Source organism: Cervus elaphus, chromosome 20 (genome assembly GCF_910594005.1).
Source record: "Cervus elaphus chromosome 20, mCerEla1.1, whole genome shotgun sequence".
NCBI lineage: Eukaryota > Metazoa > Chordata > Mammalia > Artiodactyla > Cervidae > Cervus > Cervus elaphus.
The window spans coordinates 58170453-58188317 of NC_057834.1; the positions used below are offsets into that span (position 1 = coordinate 58170453).

Here is a 17865-nt window from a genome sequence, read left to right on the forward strand (position 1 = left end):
ATAAGTAAGTGAAAGTACCTCATTGCAAAGGGACATTTAAATATCTATTTATGTTTGGTTAGAAAGCTACGACCGATATTTTTTCATGAAACTTTTTTCATAACTATGTATGGAAATATACATATTAGTCAATATATTTCTATTACCATTCTCTTTTTTTCTTACCTATTGCTAACATTTTACCTTTAATTTTAGATTTCTAAAAATAATTTTGTTTTTTTCCCTCTAATACATTCTTTTAATCTTGATTCACTTAGATAATTATCAGCAGGAGTCCATATAGAGACCCGATTTAGTTTCTGTAGATGATAATTGTATCTTAGTACTAAAATACTTACCTCTGTCTAGCTCATTTCCAGATATATTTACTTTTAAAAAAAACCCTTTTTTCCTTACTTCATTATTGAATATTAGTAAACGTTCATTTCTTAGAGGAAAATTCATAGAGTTCATGTTTTGTGATTTATTTTTTAATAGCAAATCTATCTTTTAGTATGTAAATACTGAAACAATCTGATCCTGCCTACCCCAATTTTTTTTCTGTTTTCGGTGGAATACACTTTATTGTTGGCCCTATATATTATAAACTCTGCTTGGTGAGCACGCATGTACATGGGCTTGCATATCTACCTAAGATGTTATCAGGGCTGATTTGGCTGAATAGATTGAAGGGCCGGAGCTTTATCCTTTAGAGTGACTTTTTTTTTTTTTGGCCTCGCCATGGGATCTTAATTCCCTGACCAGGGATCAGACCTGGATCATCAGTAGTGAAAGCATGGATGCCTAACCACTGGACTGCCAGGGAATTCCCTTGAATGGGTTTTATTTTATTTATTTATTTCTTTTTCTAATAAGTAGATTAAGCATGTATTTCAAGTACTTATTTTAAGTGTATATCTTTTTTTCCCCAAACTTCTTCTTTTGTGTTAGAGTATAACTAATTAACAGAGTTGTGGGAGTTTCAGGTGAACAGTCAAGGGACTCAGCCATACATGTACGTGTATCCATTCTCCCCCAGACGCCCCTCCCATCCAGGCTGGCACATAACACTGAGTCAGGTTCCATGTACTATACTATAGGTCCTTGCTGGTTATCCATTTTTAATAGAGCAGTGTGTACCTGACCTTCCCAAACCCCCTAACTATCCCTTCCCCTTGGCGACCATAAGCTTGTTTTCTAAGTCTGTGAGTCTCTGTCTTGTAAGTAAGTTCATTTGTATCATTTCTTTTTAGATTCCAGGTATAAGGGATGTCATACAATATTTCTCTTTCTCTGTCTGACTTACTTCACTCAGTATGACACTCTCTAGGTCCATTGTGTTGCTGCAGATGGCCTTATTTCATTCTTTTTAACAACTGAGTATTATTTCATTGCACGTGTGTACGTCGTCTTTGTCTATTTCTCTGTCGATGGACATTTAGGTTGCTTCCATGTCTTGGCTATTGTAAGCAGTGCTACAATGAACATTGGGGTGCATTCTTTCGGATCATGTTTTTCTCTGGATATATGCTCAGGAGTAGGGTTGTAGGGTCCTATGATAGCTCTATTTTTCGTTTTTTTTTTTTTTTCAACTTTGGCTCCTTTTTATTCAGGAAGCATACGCTAATTCATTTTATACATTTTTTTTTACATTCCAGAAATAAGCGAAAATAGCAGTTTTAAATATGTTACAAAGTTGGCTTTGGGGGCTAAATAAGCTTTTCGAGAGAGGACCAGCCAACTGACCTTTTCATCAAAGCACCAATGTATCTTCAGTCTTTTACCAAGCTCTACCACAGGTGTGGCCACCTTGGATGTGTTGTACATCCAAGCCACGTGAAAGCTGTTAACGGAGAGTTGCTGCGAGTCTCTCTGCAAGGCACCAAGAACAGACAGTTCCAGCTTCCTTTCTTCAGACTGAACCAAAATTTTGGAAACTTTTCAATTGCTCTCTCAAGTAGTGCTCTCTCAGTGTGAAGACTGCTGCTGCTGCTAAGTCGCTTCAGTCGTGTCCGACTCTGTGCGACCCCTTAGACGGCAGCCCACCAGGCTCCGCCGTCCCTGGGATTCTCCAGGCAAGAACACTGGAGTGGGCTGCCATTTCCTTCTCCAATGCATGAAAGTGAAAAGTGAAAGTGAAGTCGCTCAGTCGTGTCCGACTCTTCGCGACCCCATGGACTGCAGCCTACTAGGCTCCTCTGTCCATGGGATTTTCCAGGCAAGAGTACTGGAGTGGGGTGCCATTGCCTTCTCCATATTTTTCGTTTTTTAAGGACCGTCAATACTGTTCTCCATAGTGGCATCACCGACTCGATGGACATGAGTTTGTGTAAGCTTCAGGAGCTGGTGATGGACAGGGAAGCTTGGTGTGCTGAGTCATGGGGTCTCAAAGAGTCGGACACAACCGAGCGACTGAACTGGACTGGACTGATAGTGGCTGTACCAATTTACATTCCCACCAACAGTGTAGGAGGGTTCCCTTCTCTCTATACCCTCTCCAGCATTTGTTGTTTGTGGCATTTTTGATGATAGCCATTGAATGACTTTTAGAAGAGTTGCAAACAAAATCATCAACTCTGTACTTTTTTTTCCTTGTAGGATAATTGCTTTGCAATATGGTGTTGGCCTTTGCCATATATCAACATGAATCAGCCACAGGTATACGTAGGCCCCTCCCTCCAGAGCCCCCTGCTCCCATCTCCCACCTTATCCCATCCCTCTAGGTTGTTACAGACTACTGGGTTGAGCTCCCTGTATTAAACAGCAAATTCCCACTTGCTGTCTATTTCACGTGTAGTAATGTATGTTTCCATGCTGCTTTCTCAGTTTGTCCCAGCCCCTCCTTCCCCTACTGTGTCTACAAGTCTGTTCTCCACGTCTGTGTCTTCATTGCTGCTCTGCTACTCTGTAGTTTTTAAGAGACATTTCTTCATTGACTTTTTTTTTTTGCATCTTAAATTAATTCAAGTAATAATTATGAACATTTATGTACTGTCTGTCTCATCAAAAATAATTTTAGTGGTTCCTAAGCTAGTAGAATCTTACTGATTTGTAGTCCCCCTGAGGGGAGAGGAAGAGGCATTTATTACTGAATTCTACTTCTCCGAATTAGAGGAAAATCTTAGCTTTGTAGTGATTAATAGTTTAAAGAGATTAAAAAAATGTTGATGAATTATGCTTTGTTATCTTTAAAAATATATACAGCTGGGATTTTGGGAGCTTCTACAAATGCTACAGTAACACAGGGTGCATTCAAAAAGAATAATTCTAAAATATAGTCATTATGTACCTATGTTTTATGTTGTATCTAGCCACAGTAAAGTTTATAAGAGTTAAAATTCTGGGTTGGGTAATTAAAGTATACTTTTCTACTGGGAATTCTATAGTATGGAATTAAAACTTATCTTTTAAATTATCTTTTAAAAACCCTGAATAATTCTGGTTAATTAAGATTTTTTTTTGCATCTATTCAAAATCTAAGTATAAAATCATTGTAAAATATATATTGTTAGAATATACTACTTCTCTTAGGCTTTATTGATTGATCAGAAATGATGGCAGTGTGAAACTTGTGGTTATGATTTAATTTAAGTGGAACTATTACCATAGATTCATAGTATAATAACTCCAGAGTTACTTAGTATTAAACTGAATGTTGAATAGTATGAGGCCTATAAACTATTTAATATCATAGTGTTTATTGTGTAATTGGTATATGGTGATTTAAATGAAGTGCCCTCTAAGAACTTTTGAGGCAGCTTTACAGTTATTTTTCTGGGAGTTAAATTAGCAGTGGCTCATTGGGGTTGCAACGAGTTGGGCTTGACTTAATGACTCAACAACAATTCTTTTCTAGTAAGAACTATCTGAAGATTTGGGGAATGCTAAAATCAGTGTGCTTTAGGAGTAATCTCAGACAGACAGTTGTGAAATATGATCAGAATTTATTGAATGGAAATATCATTAATTTTATAGTACAAAGTCTTTTGAACAAAGTCTATGAGCAGAAGGGTAGCCAGCTTAGAAGACAGCAAAGGGAAACCCAAAACATGAGGAATTGGGTGACTGGCCTGTTGGGGGAGAATTTGTGATTTGTCTGTTTCCTGAGGTAGGCATGTCCTTATTATGGAGATGGATGTATGAGATTAGTTTAGTCTGATGTCATTACATATTTGAGTCATAATTACTTTCCCATGCTCTGTCCTTTGTTTACTGCCTTCTCCAACTAAGAGAGAAAATGCAGTCATCTGATGAGCATTCTAGTCTGCCACATGACTGTAATTAATTCTCATTATGAAGAAATAAATTGTCAAAATAGTAACCAAATTGAAAAAAATAAACCTGTATGCATACGTGTATATATTTATATTTCTGCGAATTTGGTAAAAGATAATTGGTCCTGTGGGAAAGATGCTTACAGTTTGTTTTATCTGATCACATTTATCTGCAACTAGTCTCCTTAGCTCTGAGCCTGGACTTTTGAAAACTGCAACAACTTAGGGCATTTAACTTGTGTGGTCTCATCTTTAAAAGGAGAATGTTGACCTAATGCTCTTCAGAATTCCTCTTAGTTCTGATTCTTGATGGTTAACTTGTGAGCTCAGTTGTATCACTGCAGACTTAACAGGTAAGAGAAGGGATTTGAGAGAACTGAAATATCATTGATGTTTATGTTGATAGTACCAATATTACTCAGAGTTGCACATTTCAATCAGCCTTGTTTTTTTGGTTCCAAAGTATAGAGTACATTTTACGTGTTGCTGCTACATTTTGTAAACTTCTTAAGGGCGGAGTGAGTACAGGACAGTGTATATCACAAAGAAAAGATAGCCAGTGCTTATTGAATGAATATATAGGACATAGCTAAACATGGTTTGGTTATTTGTGACTTTAAAAATATTCTTTATTATGGCAAATTTTAAACATATGTATGAGTAGACAGAATAATATTATCTTAGTTCATCTGAGATGCTGTAACAGGATACCATAGACTCGGTGATCTATATATAGAAGAAATTTAGTGCTCAAAATTCTAGATGCTGGGAGTCAGAGATAAGGGTGCTAGCATGGTTAGGTTCTGTGACAGCCCTCTTCCTAGTTGCAGACTGCTGAGTCACGTTGTAGTCTCCTAAGAGAGAGGGCTAAGCTAACTTTCTGGGGTCTCTTCTACTTTTTAATCACTATTATTATTTTTTAATTTAATTTTTAAGTTTTATTTGGCCATGCCAAGAGGCATGCAGGATTTTAGTTCCCCAACTGAACTACTGGTTGCCCCTTGTGGTAGGAGCGTGGAGTCTTAACCATTGGACCACCAGGAAACTGGGGTGTGTTTTACAAGGGCACTAGTCCTAATCATGAGGGCTTTGTCCTCATTACCTAATCACCTCCCAAAGGTCTTTCCTCCTAATACCATCACTTAACATATGAATTTTGGGAAGACAGTAATGTTCAGACCATAGCAAATATTATGAACCTCCATTTACCTATTATCCTACTTTAATAGTCATGATTTATTATTTTTTCTATACTTCCTGCCATGTGCCTTTTGTATTATTTTGAAGCAAATCTCAGACTTCATATCAATCTGTAATTCCAATGTATATCTCTCGAAGATAAACACTTAAAAAAATCATAGCTATACCTATATCATACCTCAAAGAATGACTTGCTTTTGACAAATATTAAATTAATTTCATTTGAATACCTGTACTAATTATTTCCAAGAAACTTGTTATGTGTAGTTTCCGTGTAGTTAGTAATGCTTAGAAATAAAACAGTAGAACTAATTTTTGTTTTTATTTTGTTTAATATTTAGGCTATCGACATGACGGCTGAAGAAACAGTGAATGTAAAAGAGGTTGAAATCATTAAGCTAATCTTAGATTTCTTGAATTCAAAGAAGCTTCACATTAGTATGTTGGCCCTTGAGAAGGAAAGTGGAGTCATAAATGGACTATTTTCTGATGATATGCTTTTCCTGAGGTATGATTTCATTATTACTGTAAGGTTGGTAGCTCATTCCAAGAAATGTTAAGTATTAATAAGATAATAGGTACAATACAGGTAGGTCTTTATAATCATGAAAAGTAAGTATAATTTTTTAGTGTTTATTTTTATAATGAGCATTTACAAAATAAAAGTTTTCTGTAGAATATTTTCAGGAGTAAGATCCAAAGATTCATTAAAAAGAATCACAACTCTATTATGGTTGTGGCATCATGTAAAAGATACTCGATTAACAAATCAGAGACTGTAAACTTAAAATATTTCTGAAATATCTTTTGTAGCTGTAGAAATAAAACATACTCATATAAATATATTCTTTGTAGAAAATATAGAAAAATAAGAAAAATCACCTTACCATTCACACCTAGTTTTTGATGCATATTAAAAAAAAACCAGCAATTCTGTTTACATTTATAACTGGTATCCTGCTTTATCCATTAACATTATAAGAATTCTGTGTGTGATTATAAATTTTTTCTTTTAAAGTTTTCGGTTTACTTAATTTCCTAATAATTTCCCTATTTTTAGACAATTAAATTGTTTCCAGGCTTTCTTAAATGCTCTACTGAACATCTTTCATACATATGACTTTTTCTGTATCTTGGATTATTTCCTTAGAACAAGTTTTTTGGAGATGGAATTGTAGAGCAAAAGGGAGTTAACATGTTTGCCAAAATGGAAAGCTAAATATATCCTTCCTTGAATTGGATGGAAAAAGAAAAACCCAGAATTCCAGACAGAAATGTATTCTGTGCTTATGTGCTACCAAATGTCCTTGACAGGGAGTACAGATTCTTGGATATGTAGCATTTTGTGAAATGAAAATGAAGTGTTTCTAACTCATGAAGAAGGAACTTTTTAAAAAGCTTTATTATATCAGGAAAGTTTATTTGAATTCATTGCACTTCCCTGTATTTGATATATGAATGTCACTGAGCCCTAGGGAGCTTAGTCAATGATATGTGTAGCAGGAACCAATACTAGGGCTGTATTCTTTGGGCTTTGTCTTTCAAGCATTGCTATTCCTGGAGTTTAGTAGTGGCTCTCTGATATCCCTCTGCAGAAACCCGTTGGTTTGTAGTGCAGTTTTACTGGTCTAAGGTGAAATGCAAAGAATTAAAGAACAGTAAATTTTTCATGAAAACTAAATGTATTCTCCTAATGTATTGATCTTAAAGGGCTCACCTTTGAAATTATATCCTTCCTACTTTTTAAATGTTAAAATGTTCCTTTATAAAATGATTATATTATATATTGTGATTGCTTTTTATTACTTTTCATTCTTTGTAGAATTTTAAAAGTTGGTAATCTTATGTAGATCTTCTTGCTTGTTTCTTCCTTTTAAAATTTTCTGTTCTAAAAATGCATAAGTAGGGAAATAACTTTTAAGAAAGAACAGTACTCTAAAAGCCTTATAACTTTTGGAAGTTCCCATAGACCACTTAAGTCAGAGAAACCTGATATTATTCATTACTGTTTTCATTCTCAGAATATAAACTTTAGTATATATTAACTTTAGTTGAATGCCTCCAAGATGTTGAAGTCACATTTAGAGCAGTTTTTCAGCCTTAGTACTGTTAACGTCTTGTGTGAGTGTGGGAGTTGTCCTGTGCATCGTAGGATGTAGGATATTTAGCAGTTCCTCTGACCCATACCCTGTAAATGCTGGTCACACCCTAGTTGTGACACCCAAAAATGTCTCCACACAGTGCCAGATGTCTCCAAGGGGCAGAGCTGCCCCAAGTTGAGACCCACTGACTTAGGGAGACTGGGACATACCTACACACTGGCCCCTAAATAATACAGAATAACTTTAAACTGTAAGATTAGTGGGGAAATAAATAAACTTTTAGATTTAGTTTGATGTTTTTACATAGATGAAGAAAAACACATTTTAGAATGAGGAGTGGGTGTAGGTTCACAGATTCTTCTCAAATAGCATATGTTGTTACAAATAATTTGTGGGAAAAGTTAATTTTATTATAGTGGTTGAGGAATCAAGTGAAATGTTAATCTTATTACCTGCTTTGTGATGTTCTAATGCTATCTTGTCATCTATTCTGCTTTTAATTAGTATAACACAAGTTTGATAGCATGCATGGATTTTTCTTTATATAGGCAACTAATCCTTGATGGTCAATGGGATGAAGTTCTTCAGTTCATTCAGCCTCTAGAATGTATGGAAAAATTTGACAAAAAAAGGTAAGATTTCATTTGAAACTTTTTAGTATCTTATTGTTGATAGAAGTTTAGCAAGACAAAACAATAAACAAAAATTTAAAAACAAGACTGTTGGCTTTCCTAGCACATAGTACCCTCAGCCCCATTGAGTTGGAGCACTTCAGAGGACAGCTTGCATGTACTTCAATTAGTTGACTATCTGATATATAAAATTAGTCAACAGTGCCTATATATAAAACATCACAAGGGCCTATCTCAAGCAGTTGTTTCTTCATAATACTACAAAGATTTTAGAGAGGTCATTCCATTGTTTCCTGACCTCCATTATTTCTGACAAAGAGTTATTTTTGATTCTGTTGTATATAATGTTTCTTTTTTTCTTCTTCTACTAGCTGCCTTCAAGATTTTCTCCTTGTCACTGGTTTTCAGCAGTTTGATTTGGATGTGCCTAAGTGTCATGGGTTGCAAAGAGCCGGACACGACTGAGTGACTGAACTGAAGTGTGATTTACTTGTGTTTTTCCTGCATGGGGTTTACTGAAGTTTTTGGATCTATAAGTTTATGTCTTTCATCAAATTTGAGAAGTTTTTGGCAGTTATTTCTTCAAAAATTTTTTCTGCTCTTTTCTCTTCTCCTTCTATTTATATAGTATTAGACTGATACTGTTACACAGTTTTGAAGCTTTGTTTCTTTTTTAAAAACATTTTTTCTGTGTATTCTTGAGTCTTGATTTACCCTCAACATTTATTGACACTTTCTTCAGTTAGTAACCTGCTCATAAACAATGAATTTTTCATTTCAAATATTGTACTTTTTGGTTGCAGAATTTACTTTTATTTATAATTTTTCTGCTGAGATATTCCTATCTGTTTGTTCATTGTGGCTATATTTCCCAGTAAAATCCTTGAACTTATTTTTAGTAACTGCCTGTTCACTAATAGTTCTTATTTGCTCATTCCAACTTCTGGGTTTTGTCAGGCTCAGTTTCTGTTGATTGCCTTTTCTCTTAACTGTAAGTCACTCTTTTTTTCACATGTCTCATCATTTTTTAAAATACATTCTGCACATTGTGGATTCATTGTTGAAACTCTGGATTTCCGTTATCTTCTTTTGAAAATTATTGATTTTTATTCATACAGGGAGTACACCTTGTTATACTCAGAATGCAGAGTCTGCCCCTCACCTAACAGGCATCAGTCGAAATCTCTGCTCAGTTATTTAACCTTCAGTCTGTTGCTTTTGCAGGGCTCTTTGGAGTCTCCCTTGCATCTTCAGTTTTAGGGATGGCCGAGGTTTTAGGCACAGTTTATACAGTAGATTTTGATATATTTTTCATTGTGGTTTCCTCTTGTTTTGTATCCTCCTACCCTCTCTGCCACTTTTATGCTGTTCTGGCATACCGGGCCTTTTTCTGACTTCTCAAAAATCTGTAAAACTGCAGCTTTCTGCTTGAGTTTTAGCTCATGCTGTGTGGATTGGGGAGTTTCTCAACTGGAAGGCCCTATGTCCTTGAATCACACTCCCTAAAGTTCCCTTTTTTCATGTATTGACTTCCCTCTACTTGTGCTAGCCTTTTTTTTTTTCCCTTTTTTTTGGTGCTTTCAAATAATTTTTGGGTTTTATCTAGGGTTTAATTGTTATTTGCAGAAAAGTTAGCCTGATACAAATTACTCCACCATTATCAGAAGTGAAACTTTGTGTTAGTTTCTGATTCTCCATAATTCATGCTGTTTCAGACTTTACTTTTGTACATTGTTTATTTACCTGGAATATTGTTTCTTACATCATCTTCTGCCTTTACATAGCACATGCTTGATCATCTTCCAAGAGTCAGTTCTTATAAGACCCACACCATTTCTTGTAGACTTGGTTTCACACTCCTTCAAAATCTTTCTCTGTGTTAGTTACTCAGTCGTGTCCTACTCTTTGAGACCCCATGGACTGTAGTAGCACTCCAGGCTCCTTTGTCCGTGGAATTCTCCAGGCAAATACTGCAGTGGGTTGCCATTCCTTTCTCCAGGGGATCTTCCCGACCTAGGGATTGAACCCAGGTCTCATATCACAGGCAGATTCTTTACTGCTGAGCTACCCAGGAAACCCAAAACCTTGCTGAATCCTATACATATTCCATGGAATTTATTAGATGATTCTCTTCTTTTTGTTTTTTAAATTGAAGTATAGTTGATTTATAATACTGTGTTAGTTTCAGGTATATGGCATAATAATTCAGTATTTTTGCAGACTATATTCCATTATAGCTTATTACAAATTCTCTGTGCTATGCAGTTAATCTTTGTTGCTTATCTGTTTTATGTATAGTAGTTTGCATTTGTTAACCTCATACCCCTAACTTTTCCCCTGCCGCCAGCTTTAGTAACCACAGGTTTGTTTCTATGACTGTGAGTCTGTTTTGTGTATATATGTATAATCATTTATGTTATTTTTTAGATTCCACATATAAATGTTATCATATAGTATTTGTCTTTCTTTGACTTATTTCAGTAAGCACAATATTCTCTAGGTCCATCCATGTTTTTGCAGATGGCAATATTTTTTTTCCCCGCTTTCTTATATGACTTCTTTTTTTGAAATTTTTATTGGTGTATAGTTGGTTTACGATGTTGTGTTAGTTTCAGGTACACAGCAGAGTGATTCAGTTATACATATACATATATCCACTCTTTTTTAGATTCTTGTCCTGTGTGAGTCATTACAGAATATTGAGTAGAGTTCCCTGTGCTAAACAATTGGTCATTATTAGTTATCTGTTCTATATATAGTAGTGTGTATATGTCAATCCCAACCTCCCACTTCATCCCTCTTCCCCTTTCCCCACTGTTAATCATAAGGTTGTTTTCTACATCTCTAACTCTGTTTCTGTTTTTTAAATAAGTTCATTTCTACCATTCTTCATAAGATTTCACTTATAAGTGATACCATGTGATACTTGGCCTTCTCTGACTTAATTCACTCAGTGACACTCTCTCGGTCCCTCCGTGTTGCTGCAAATGGCATTATTTAATTCTTTTTTATGGCTGAGTAATAGTTCATTGAGTGTGTATATACATACACACCACAACTTCTTAATCCAGTTATCTGTTACATGCGCATTAGATGAATTGCTTTCATTAGATGCCCTTCTTCTTAAAGGTGGGGATTTTGTTTTATTGGCACATATTTGCTGTTACAACAATGGTTGGAAGAATGACTGTGAAGGTTCATTATTATTTTCTTTCAGTCCTTAGAAATACTTTTCTTTAAAGTGCTTAAGGCACTCAACATTTTTTGATTCATAGACAAGTCAAGTGGACTCTCCCTTCCCCCTCTCTGAAAAGTACCTTTTAAAAAGTTTTAAGTCTACAGTTATTTTATGGCTTTTTAGCAGTGTTATTCATTTCATTCTACCCTTTCAGCTGTATTTTTATAAGACTTTTCTCATGTTTGAAAAGACTTATTTTGGGAAATAAAATATTTGGAATATAAAATATTTTGATTTCATGTTAGATGACTTTTGACATCTTCCATAAAAACTTGATTGTTTGCTTAGAAATAATATTTCAAATAAAAACCCTTCCTTTGAGTATTAAATTGTGATTACTTGCTATCTTTTAATTATGGCTTATGAGTGATCGAACACACACACACACGGCTTCAATGTGATTAGCCTTATGAGATATTTTAAGAATTTCCTGAAAGCAAAGATACTTCCAGTAACTAGTAAGTACATTTGATTTATGAGACATTGGGAAATTAATTTTTTAAAGTCTTTTTTAAAAGGAATAATTGATCCTATAAGAAAAACTTGGCCTATTTTGCTTTAGGAGCTTGTGTTTCATTTCTGGTCATTGACGTTGCTGTAGTGAAAGGCAGTGAAGGTGTTAGTCCTTTAGTCATGTCCGACTTGTTGTGACCCCACGGACTGTAGACTGTGCTATAACTCAGCTTTTAATCATTTTGATGTTTCATATTTTATTTTTCACAGGTTTCGTTATATTATCCTGAAGCAGAAGTTTTTAGAAGCTTTATGTGTTAACAATGCAATGTCAGCAGAAGATGAGCCCCAGCATGTAAGATTTTTATTCCTGAAGGTTTGCGCCACAGTCTTGTTTCAGTCATAAGTATTCTATTCACTAAAACAAAGGATTAGAATTTATGAGTGGTGGTGGGGCAAGATCTGTTGTTTTACAGGTGTAGTACTTTCAATCTGTAGTGCTTCTGAATTTGTTCTGTGATTTAGGCAAAGATGATGCACATGAATGGCTGTTTGGTTGGAGAGTGTGCGCCCCTCTTGTTTAAGGTGATCTAGATAGCTGAAGATGTTTGACTTGATGACTGTATCATTGCTTCTTTTCTTATCCCAGAAGTGAATTATGTTTACCTCTTCTTTCTGTCTTTTCAGTATTTTCTTTGATCCAGAGGCTTTTTTCTTTTTTAAAAAAAAAACCCTTATTTTTTGGCTGTGCAGTACAACTTGTAGGATCTTCGTTCCCCAACCAGGGGTTGAACCCAGGCCCTTGGCAGTGAAAGTGCAGAGCCCTAACCACTGATAGCCGGGGAATTCCTCAGAGGTGTTTCTTAATAGAATGTTTATTTTTTAATGACAATTTAGATTTAACGATATTAAATTCTTTTTGGTTAGAGAGTTACTTTTAAAGTTTTAATATTAGTATTGTTACATCCAAAACCAAAGAAACTTATTAAGTGCTAGTAAGTAATCATTGAAATAGTAGAGAAATGCTTGCCAGGTAATGATGTTTAAAGGTGGAAAGAGGTACTTCCTGGTAGTCTAATAGTTAAGACTCAGCACTTCCACTGCAGAGGACTTGGGTTTGGCCCCTGGTTAGGGAACTAAGCGTCCACATGCCAAATGGAATGACCAAAAAAAAGTGGAAAGAACACTGGAATATGAATAAGTCAATAAGAATTTTCATTCTGTCTTTGTCACTAATCAACTGAATTACTTAAGTTAAATCTGCACCCTACCTTTTCCTTCAGGTAAGATATAAAAGCTGTGCTATGCAATTTCTGAAGTTCCTTACATCACTGAAAGCTATTGATCCTAAGATAATATTCACTATACAAATTACTTTGTCATTTGGCTAAGCTTCCTTTTGTTCTATCTGCACCATTTTTGTAAAAGTGAACTGTAGATGTTGTCTTTCTTGATTTGCTTTCTTTCTCCACACACATTTGTCCTAAGGCAAGTTTGAGAATGGCTCTTTTGCTTTTTGGGTAAGCTGGAATGATGGCAGGCTGTAGTAAACAGTTAAATATTGGCATGCTTCAGTTTCATTGCTAGAAAACTTAATTATCCTTACTCTTAAAACTTACGCGTTGAAAATGATAGTATTAAGTTTGAGTTATGATACTTTTTTCTAGGTAAAAGTTTAATATGCTAATAACCAAATTTTAAAATCTTTAGTAGTAGAAAATATTTTGATTCTTCACTTGAAAGTTGTTATATAAAAAAAAAAAAAAGTTGTTATATAGCCCACCATTATATGAGTATTCTTTGACACTAGTTTATCCCTTTGCAATTGAACAGTTTGTGAAAGTTTATAAAGTATTTTGCGTAAAATACTTTCATTGTTTTCATATCTCATAGGATCTCTATAGCACTTGTTTTTTTTTACAGCTGGAATTTACCATGCAAGAAGCTGTGCAATGTTTACATGCCCTGGAGGAGTACTGTCCTTCTAAAGATGACTACAGCAAGCTCTGTTTGCTTTTGACTTTGCCTCGTTTGACCAATCATGCTGAATTTAAGGACTGGAATCCCAGTACTGCACGAGTTCACTGCTTTGAAGAGGCTTGTATCATGGTTGCAGAATTCATCCCTGCTGATAGGAAGCTAAGTGAGGCTGGTTTTAAAGCAAGTAACAATCGTTTATTTCAGCTTGTCATGAAGGGCCTACTTTATGAATGCTGTGTAGAATTTTGTCAAAGTAAAGCAACAGGAGAAGAAATTACAGAAAGTGAAGTACTACTTGGAATTGACCTCTTATGTGGTAATGGGTGTGATGATTTGGATCTGAGTTTATTGTCATGGCTCCAGAATCTCCCATCTTCAGTCTTCTCTTGTGCTTTTGAACAGAAAATGCTTAATATTCATGTTGACAAACTTCTAAAACCCACAAAAGCTGCATATGCTGATCTTTTGACACCTCTTATCAGCAAACTTTCTCCCTATCCATCATCTCCAATGAGAAGGCCTCAATCAGCTGATGCCTATATGACCCGCTCTCTGAATCCTGCTTTAGATGGCCTCACTTGTGGACTGACCAGTCATGACAAGAGAATCTCAGACCTTGGGAACAAAACTTCTCCAATGTCACACTCCTTTGCTAACTTCCATTATCCAGGAGTACAAAACCTCAGCAGAAGTCTCATGCTTGAGAATACGGAATGTCACAGTATTTATGAAGAATCCCCTGAACGGTAAGTATTTGCTTATAAAAACTGGCAGATCTCTGTAAGTGTGAGATAATCTAATTGGGGTGTGTGTGTGTGTTTTCTAAATGTTCAACGTTAGTCTCTAAAACTTTATTAGTAAGGAGTTTTAAAAATTTTGATAATTAATATTATCCAGGAAAATCTTTATTTTTATGTCCTGTATTATCATTTTGCTGGTAATAAAGGCAGTGCATACGTATTAAGAAATTTTGGAAATATGGAAGATTATCAGTAAGAGAATTAAAATCCCACACAATCTCACACTTAGATGACCGACGTTTTTCCTATGAATACGTTTTTAAAAATTGGGAAGGTGCTATATGTATTTTCATACAGTTTGCTTTTTTTTGTTTGATAGGTCATGAATTGTTCCCATATTCTTAAACATTTACTGAGGTCAGTGATTAAGGGTATGTGCATTATTCCTTTGTATGACTGTATCATAGTTTTACCTAATTCCTTATTGTAGGAGAGTAGATAGTTTCCTGTAAATACTACTGTATTGAACATGTATATATATATAAATCTCTGGTTATTTCCAGTTATCTTTAGTAATTCTTTATATATATACACACACACACATAAGGAATTTAAGTGTTAAAACTACCACTCAGTTTTTCTTTCAAATTTGGCATGAAATAATAATTTCCTGATTAGCAGTTCTTTATATCAAGGCTTAAGAAACTTCCTGTCTTAGTTTTCCAGGAATCCCAGTGGGACACATGGCTGGTTTCCTATTCTCAGAGTTGATACTATGAATCATTACTATTGACTGCAATAAATTTATTAAAAGAGCATAAAAATGAAAACTTTTACTATTCACATAGGATAGTTGACAGCATTCTGTATTGAGGAAGAAATACTGGACTCAGAATTTCTGTTTCTAATTAAAACGAGGAGATATTTAGTTAAGGCATAAGAATTACAGGATAAATATTTATGGAAGCATTTTCTGTTAAGTTGCTGTGAGATTGTTGGGGGTGGTGGGTGTGGTTTTCTTTAATGTTCTTTAAAGAAAGGAGAGGATTCTAGGATCAGTTAAGTGAGGGGACTTCCTAAAGCCGAGGGTGACTTCCTAAGGCATCTTACTGCTATGTATTTTATGTTTGAAAGGTAAAGATGATATCTAGTGATGAAAATGAATGAGTATAATTTAATATAGGGCATCCTATTATTTAAATCCTGAAGGAATAGAGAATCTTGAGTGTTGGTAGAGACTATCTTAAACTTTTCTTTGACTTTTCAATCCCTTTTAGAGAAAATTTTTGCTGTCTGGGATGCTAAGCTTCTGGGGGAACTAGTGACATTTTTCTGAGTATATGAGATGATAGGAGCTTCTTGGTCAATATAATGAATAGCATGTTTGGAATTGTGCACCAGTGGGATTGTCTTCATAAAGGAAAAAAAAAAAAACACAAAAAGCTAGCCAAATTTGGCTTTACACGTGCTGTTCCCTATGTAAAGAAAGTACTAGTAATTGAGAATTGACTGAATAAAGATGGAAAGAAGTGAAATTATTAGACCATTATAGAGGGGTAAAAGGTAACTTGTCAGAAGGTAAGTAATACATGTATTTTTAGCTGAGCACTAGTAATCACCCAGAAAACATCTGTCACGTCTCTGAAATTGGAAAACTTATGAGGCAAAGCAGTGTAGAACAGTGAGTAGAACATGGTCTTTGGAGTCAGACTACGGTTTGAATAGTAGCCTTGCCATTTTCTAGCTGCATGATCTTGGAATGGTTACTTAATCTCTCTGAGCCTCAGTGGCCTCCTCTATAGAGTAGAGTGCTGACTTGTAGAGTGAGATAAAGTTCCTAGCAGAGTGGTAAGCATTTGCTTGCTGCTTAATAAATACAGATTTCCCTCCTGCAGGGCTCATACCCTTGGAAAGGACAGTGTGTCAAAAGGGCTACTAATAACATGTTATAGAAGAGCCATTTGGCTCTTTGTTGATAAAGTATACAAATTTATTTTGGAGAAAGTTTACCTGGTTTTGAAAAATGTTTTAGGCATAATTAGAAAATATAGGAAGCTCAGATCAATTATGTTAAAATGCCACATAAAGAGACTTTTGCTTGTGGTAATGTATGTTTGAATTCAGTATTTATTTAAAAATATTTGATTGTCTACTCTGTGCTAGCACCATGTTGCATCCCCAGGATATAATGATTGAGTTACTATGGTGAAGAAGATAAAACACACAAGAGAAGTTTATAAAAGAGTGTGTAGTGTTTTGAAGGATATCTTTTCACTTGAACAGAAAGCAACTCTAAAAAAGGAAGAAAAAGCAGTTGAAATATGCAGGCCGTGACTATGCAATATAATGGTCTCAAAATTAAACGGTAGGAAAAAAAGTCTATTCCCAGACTTGGGCCAACATTGGATTTGGAGTCTGAAGACCTGGATTCAAGTCCTAACTTTATTTACTAACTATGCAGTTTTGGGAACATGCCTTTTTTGAGTCTGTTTACTCATCTGTGAAATGGGAGTTTTAATCTATTTTACAGGTCACTGTGCAGATTAAATGAGATAATGTATATGGAAGTGCTGTATAAATTGCAAAATTAAATCTTAACTTTATAAAATCATTTTATTCTATCTATACAGTTAATAATTCTTACAAATTGTACTTTTGGATTAAAATGGATCTTCCTTTGGTCATTAGCAGCTTACAGCATTGTCCTGTAACCAAAAACTATTCCCAGATCTTTCTACTTCCTCCTCAGGGTGCATGTGTGTGTATATATGTCTAGATATTTATGACTGCTAGGCTCCTAACTAATGGTACTTTTGTGAAGATGACTATCTAGCTCTGCTTTCCTAAACCCTAGACCTCTATTTTAATATGTCTTACATAACTTTTGCCTAGAGAGGCCATTATGAAGTCATCTCATAATCAAATTAATTGAAGACAAAATTCACTTTACTTTTGTACTTGTTCCCATGGTATCTGTTACTGATAGGTAATCTTCGTAAATGTGGTATTTGTCATCTTTGGATAATGTTAGTTATTAAAATTTTTAAACAGCATAACTATGAAAGTAGAAATTGCCAGTGTCTAGAAGAGTTGACTCATTGGAAAAGACCCTGGTGCTGGGAGGGATTGGGGGCAGGAGGAGAAGGGGACAACAGAGGATGAGATGGCTGGATGGCATCACGGACTTGATGGACATGAGTTTGAGTAAACTCCGGGAGTTGGTGATGGACAGGGAGGCCTGGTGTGCTGCCATTCATGGGGTTGCAA

General features: G+C 35.2%; 1 protein-coding gene across 4 annotated transcripts in view; it reads left to right on the forward strand.

Moving 5' to 3' along the window:
* The window catches only part of WDR47 (WD repeat domain 47), a 61466-nt gene that overhangs the window by 15304 nt on the left and 28297 nt on the right, over positions 1-17865 (forward strand). For 3 of the 4 annotated variants that reach the window (XM_043876951.1, XM_043876948.1, XM_043876949.1), the window contains 4 exons: positions 5795-5961; positions 8104-8187; positions 12149-12233; positions 13802-14604. In XM_043876951.1, the coding sequence (XP_043732886.1) occupies positions 5804-5961; positions 8104-8187; positions 12149-12233; positions 13802-14604 (1130 nt within the window). In that variant the 5' untranslated portion in view covers positions 5795-5803. Of the gene's footprint in view, positions 1-2615; positions 2638-5794; positions 5962-8103; positions 8188-12148; positions 12234-13801; positions 14605-17865 lie in introns of those variants that run through there. The other variant, XM_043876950.1, reaches the window with a different exon arrangement.